The following is a 6,047-nucleotide window of genomic DNA, read 5'->3' on the forward strand; positions in this document are numbered from 1 at the left end:
GGTTGCATATTGTCTCAAAGGAGCTATGGGAGAAATCCTGAAAGCCCCATGTGTCTGCTGCGGGCAGGGGAGCTGCACTGGGTGTCTGGGGTGGCTGTAGGACATCATCACAGGCTTTGGGAGCTGTAGCCGTTGGTAGGGCAGCCACAACTGGGGAGGGAGGGCAAGTGTCTGGCTCCAGCACAAGGCCCAGGGTTGGAGCGTGGTGCTGGCGAGGTGCATGGGGCACCCCGGGGTGTGCTCTGGGCTCTGGATGGGGTTTGGTAGATGAGACACTCAGCTCTGGGCACTCTGTTCTTGTCCAAATGCTTTGCCTGCTCTCTCACTCTTCAGCAGTGTCTCTCCAGAGCTCCTGGCTCCCATGGGCTTTCCTCCTTGCCTTTAACAGCAGCAAGAATTCGACTTTAATTAAAAAAGCAGGGAGCAGCACACTCTGGTGGAGCTGCATCCTTCCCAGCTGGCTGCGAAGCTGTAACGACAGCAAACTTCCCTCGGTGGGCACTGACCCCATCCCGGTGATGATTTCAGCTGCATCCCGGAGGTGACACCTGACTCGCCTTGCTCCAGGGTGAGTTGTGGTTTCATCCTGTCGTTTGTAAGATGTTTTGTCTCAATGCAGCGGGTAATTTGTAGCAGCAGTAACAGCTCCGGGCAGATAAGCACAGCACTGGGGAGCACGGTTGTGTCGTAGGAGGAACAGGGACGTTGCTGTTTGGTTCAGCACTCTTTGTTTAGCCACTTTAAATGCATTTGGTCAAAATCTTGTAGTGTCTTCAAGACCTCTGGCCTGATTCTCATTTTGCATTGGGTGCATTGAACACTACTATTGACTGGACATGGATAAAACTGCTTACAAACTACTTTATTCATAGAATCATAGAATGATTTAGGTTGGAAGGGACCTTAAAGATCATCCAGTTCCAACCCCCTTCCATCAGCATTTTTATTAAAAAATAACAGAAGCTCATAATATTTCGCCTTTTTTTTTTTTTCTCTCTCTGCTAAAAAGCAGTTTCTAGAGCAGGTTGTTGCAAAATAAATTACTTCAGAACATGATAATAATAATAATATAATTTCTTGTCCTCTGACCACTAAAGTACTTTTGTTCAAACAAATCCATGAAGAACTTGCGCTGTGGAAATCCAGCTGGGTCCTGTATGACTTTCCACTTTTCTCTTTGCAGTAATATGTCATTGAAGGTAATAAGAAAATAAGCAGAGATTTTTAGGTCTAAGGATAATAGTTCCATTTGAAAAAGCAGGAATTAAATCAAAGCTGAATAAATGGAAAAGAATTAAATTCATGCTAGACATTAAAAAAAAAAAAAAGGCACCGCAAACAATGAAGTGTATTTTAAAAAGTTGCTGTTTTATTAATAATACTTTCCACCTCCCTCCCCTGATCTTTCGATGACAAGCCTGGCAGAGGCACTCTTTATCAGACACTGAAGCAATTTAGCTGCTGTCATATGCCTTTCTTGATATACACCTATTAGTCACACAGCCGTTTTATGTTCTTTAGCATATTTTAGTATATAATTAAAAATGTGACTGTCTGCTACTAAGCAACCAAGCGCGTCCAGGGTTGATTGTATTCTGTCACCCACAGCAGAAGGGAGGGTGAAAAATAATAATCATGTGTTCACTTTTCAGTCTTAATTGTGCTCCAGCTCCTTTGAGGTGTTGTTACACACACACACACACACACACACACACACATGCCGGCTGCTGAAGATGGAGGCACAGCCAACGTGTGGGAACAGCTGGCAGGTGACCCAAAGTCACCAACAGCACATCAGTCTTAGGTGTTGGGTTTTTAACGGGTACATGTGGACTTGTGACTCTTCTGGATTCACTTCAGCTGGACCCTGCTAACCTGTTCCAGTGTCTGATCACCCTCACAGTGAGGAATTTCTTCCTAATATCTAATCTAAACCTCCCCTCTTTCAGCTTAAAGCCATTTCCCCTTGTTCTGTCATTAACTGCCCTTATGAAAAGTCCCTCCCCAGCTTCTTTGTAGACCCTTCAGGTACTGGAAAGCTGCTATAAGATCTCCCTGGAGCCTTCACTTTTCCAGGCTGAACTCAAGATGATGTTTGTCTTGTACCTCCTCCATGTAGGTAGATGGGAGTAGGACGGCTGCATTGAAGGACACTGACTGTTGGAAAGCCCATAATCCTGTGCTTCATTCATTTCTAGATGATCTGGTGTGAAAAATGGCCCATCCAGCTCCTGGAGAGGAGGTAAACCACTCACAGGTGTACCCAGGTGATGACTGTGAACTCTAAGAAGAGCACCAGAGCTATAGGTCTCTGGTCCAAGATCATCTCTGAGAGGTGGTCAGCACCAGATGAAGCAGAGACAACAGGCACCTCCCCTCCTGGAGGGTCTTGGCACATTGTCCCTCAGCACTACTGTCCTTGGGGCTCTCTCACACTCCTAAAAAGTTCAGCTCCTCACCTAGTCTCGTGCTGCACTGTCCCTTTCTGTTCTAGCAAAAGGCTGATGGTGCAGATGGCTTCCCTGGGAGCATTGCTTTCCCCACTCGGTGGCTGCTGTCAGAACTGGCTGAATGAACCCATGTTTGATGGGCTGGAAAAAGGACAAAAGTTCATTGATATCCTCAGCCACAGGCTTATTTAACTCAGGTCATTAGGGGATTATTTCTATGGGAAGATGTGCCTCTGAGAATGTGCTCTTACACTGTTTGCTGTGAGGGTCTGCTTGGGAAGATGGTACTGCCTGGGTGAAACCCCGTCCTGAAGCTGGAGAAGTGCATGGCCCTGGAGAAGGGACAAGGAAATCTTTTTGTGTACTTTCAGGCACATCTTCATAGAATCATAGGATGTATTGGGTTGGAAGGGACCCTCAAAGGTCATCTAATCCAACCTCCCTGCAGTGAGCAGGGACATCTTTACTAGTGCAGGTTGCTCAGCCCCTTCAAACCTGACCTTGAATATCTCCAGGGATGGGGCCTCCACTACCTCTCTGGGCAACCTGTTCCAATGATCCACCACCCTCATATTGAAGACTTTTTTTCCTAATATCCAACCTAAAACCAACCTTCTTCTGGCTCAAGAAGAAAAGGGATTTATTATGTCAGTTCTACTCCTCATGCCTCTGGTATCTTTCTGTCTCTTAAGCACATGCAAATATACACTGTGTGCAGCAACAGAACAATTATTTTTAAAGTTTTCCAGTTTTAAGAACTTTTATTAATTCTGCAAAACACAAGCCAGCACATCAGCACAAACTGGTAAGACATAAGAAAAAAAAAAACAAAACAAAGCTGTAAATAATTCAAAGGCTGTTTGTTGATTGTGATTCCTCTGATTCAGCCTCCAGGGAGAAGAATGACATTGCCTTTACATTTTTCACATCTGATATATAAGGTGCTCTGTGTCTGCCAGGATCCTGAGACATGACACTGAAGCTGCTTGAAGATGATAAACTCATTTGGTGTCCCCTGATTTCTCTTGGATTTCCCCCAGCTGACCTAATCTACCTGCAAAGCACTGCAATGGGGAAGGAGCCCTGGACAGCCAGGTATGAGGAGACCCGTAGTAGATGCTCTGTGGGGATGCTGGGGGGTTCTGCGGTGTAGCCTGGAGCTCAGCTTCCTTCACAGGCAGCACTGATGTGAATCGTGCCCTGTTCGTCACACTGGTGGCTTGTGGGGTTACGCAGTACAACCACCACCACACATCTTGGAGCAAGGTGAGTCTTGCCAGCAAGTCTTCAGTATTGAAGAGTCCCAAGATATAGGATTGCCATGCTGTCAAGATACAGGTCCTGTCATGCTTCACAGCAGCAATATCTCTGATCTGTGGCTACGTGACTGTCATCGGAGTGTGTCAGTCCCTTAGGCTGGGAGCAAAGGCTGGCAGCTGAGTTTCTTTTTTTTGTCAGTTTGAATGGGCTGGGAAAACAAGACAAACTCAGAATGCCAAGACCAGTGAAGGAGATAACCCACCTCCAATATTTTATATTGCATGGAGATTTTTGCGTGGTGCTGTCAAGATTCCCCACTTTTACATGGTCTACAAACCAGATACACCTACTGACTTCAGGATTTCAACAACAAGCAATGGTGGGACAGCGCTGTGCAAAGCCCTGGCAACCCCCGGGTTGGATTCACCAAATGAATGAATAAATGCTGCTCACTTTGCCCCAAAAGGAGACAGCTTGCTATGAACTATGCTATGGGCACTTGGTGGTTTCACTCCTGAGCGATCACTTCTTGAGCACTAATGAATTCCCTTCCAAACAGAGCCACTGAAAGAGGTAAACCAGGTCAGATGTCAATGTTCTTCTTGTTCCACGCAGCTCTGGGGTGTACATGGTTTCACAGGTGATGCTGGATTTATTTTGTTTAAAATTCAATCCTGCCCACTAAGTTGCAACGTCAAGCAACTCCATGCGTGGGGCAGGACCATCAACTCAGGCTGGCAGCTCTCAGAGGGCAGCTGGCTCTTCCTCCAGCACTGTCTTGCAGTCCCTGACCCACAGCTTGTAAGCTCTTTCCAGGGTCTCTTCACTAGTGTCATTGAATATCTCTGCAAAATAAGACTTGTAGTTAATTTGCCATCCAGAGAAGGTTTTCCTGCTTGATGTACTAACTCACTAGGGGGGAGAGTAGCTCCTCCAAACAGTTGATGAGAGTCTGTTCTCTTGTGAGTAGGTAGAGACTGAGCTTTGTGGGAATAGTCTGTCTGGATACTGATACAAGGGATCACAATTTAGTACCATGTATCATTTCTGTGTTGGGGGTTCATTTTGTTTGGTGTTTGTTTTATTTTATTTATTTTTTTTATTTTAAATCTCATAAGTCAGAGTGTTTCACCCCAGATACTGAACAGATACTATTTCATTTTCTGGTATTAGTTCTAGGCACAGTAAGACATTAAATTCTTTTCTGCCAAGGATTATTTAACAAATATAACAAAGGAATTGTTTTTCCCTTATGACACTGTTGGGTTGTCTGCCAGGGCACTGCACTTAGACTGTTGCTTTGCAAATCTGTTTATGAAGTGAATTGGTCAATCATATTGCAATTAATGAGACCTCAATCTAATCAGAAGGTTCCTGTGTCTCAACAGGTTGATTGAGATGTTGAGAAAAGCACAACTAAAACCAGAAACATACAACTACAGAACTGCAGGGGACATTTACCAGCATGTCACCATGCCGGGATGCCCACTGCCTCCCAAACACCCGCTCCCGGGGGGTCCCTGCTGTCCCTCTCCCATGGTACCTGCTATGCCGAGGCCGGTGGGAAGAGGCATCCGGGGTTGTCCCCCACTGTGCTTCAGCCTCTCCATCAGGGCTTTCTTGATGAGGGGCCAGCTGCAGCCCCTGTGCCAGACTGGCAGCTCCAGGCCCCTCATGCACTGGATGATCTGCTCCTTCTCCTCGGCGGTGATGAGCCCTCGTGCATGGGCAACGTAGGTCATGAACGCCATGTCGATGTTCACGGCTTCTCCATGCATCAGCAATGGCAAAACCCTCTGAAACAGAGCAAAGGCAGGTGGGAGAAAGGTTTGGGTTGGCAAATGGTAAATAAGTAGGCTTTTTCTGAAAGTACTTCTGAAAATTGACATGACTCCCAGCAGCAGAAGTACAGATGTGGTGGATGTTAGCATCTTGTGATTTATGGCTTGCAGAGGATGATCTCTTTTACAGATGTTTAATTGCATTTAAAATCACCCATAGGGATCCAGATCTAATTCTTCTCCCATTCAATTCCCCCATGAAGAGCACCATGGGATGGAGAGAAGAGCTCTGAATTTTGCATGAGGTCTAGTCCTCCCCCCTCATTCCTCAGTGGCAATTTCCCCCTGTCCTGGTTTTGCTAGGATAGAGTTAATTTTCTTTTTAGTAATTAGAAAAGCAGTATTTTACTTTCAGTGTTTCAGTTCAGACTTATCATGAGAAGAACGTTAATAAAGTACCAATGTTTTTAGTTACTGCTGGAGCTCAAGGCCACAGTGTTTGTTTCACAGCTGCATTAGGACTGGGAGGGGGAAGTGCAGTGAGGAGCAAAACCCA

At 45.8% G+C, this 6,047-nt stretch overlaps 1 protein-coding gene across 1 annotated transcript in view; it reads right to left on the bottom strand.

The window, feature by feature from the left end:
- Window positions 1–4,454: 4,454 nt before the first annotated feature.
- Window positions 4,455–6,047, bottom strand: part of LOC104529679 (2-epi-5-epi-valiolone synthase) — a 7,266-nt gene continuing 5,673 nt past the window's right edge. The window contains exons 4-5 of the mRNA XM_029086508.1: window positions 5,254–5,506; window positions 4,455–4,555 (exon numbers count right to left, since the gene is read on the bottom strand). Of these exons, the coding sequence (XP_028942341.1) occupies window positions 4,455–4,555; window positions 5,254–5,506 (354 nt within the window). The remainder of the gene's footprint in view (window positions 4,556–5,253; window positions 5,507–6,047) is intronic.

Source organism: Antrostomus carolinensis, unplaced genomic scaffold, assembly GCF_000700745.2.
Source record: "Antrostomus carolinensis isolate BGI_N321 unplaced genomic scaffold, ASM70074v2 scaffold20178, whole genome shotgun sequence".
NCBI lineage: Eukaryota > Metazoa > Chordata > Aves > Caprimulgiformes > Caprimulgidae > Antrostomus > Antrostomus carolinensis.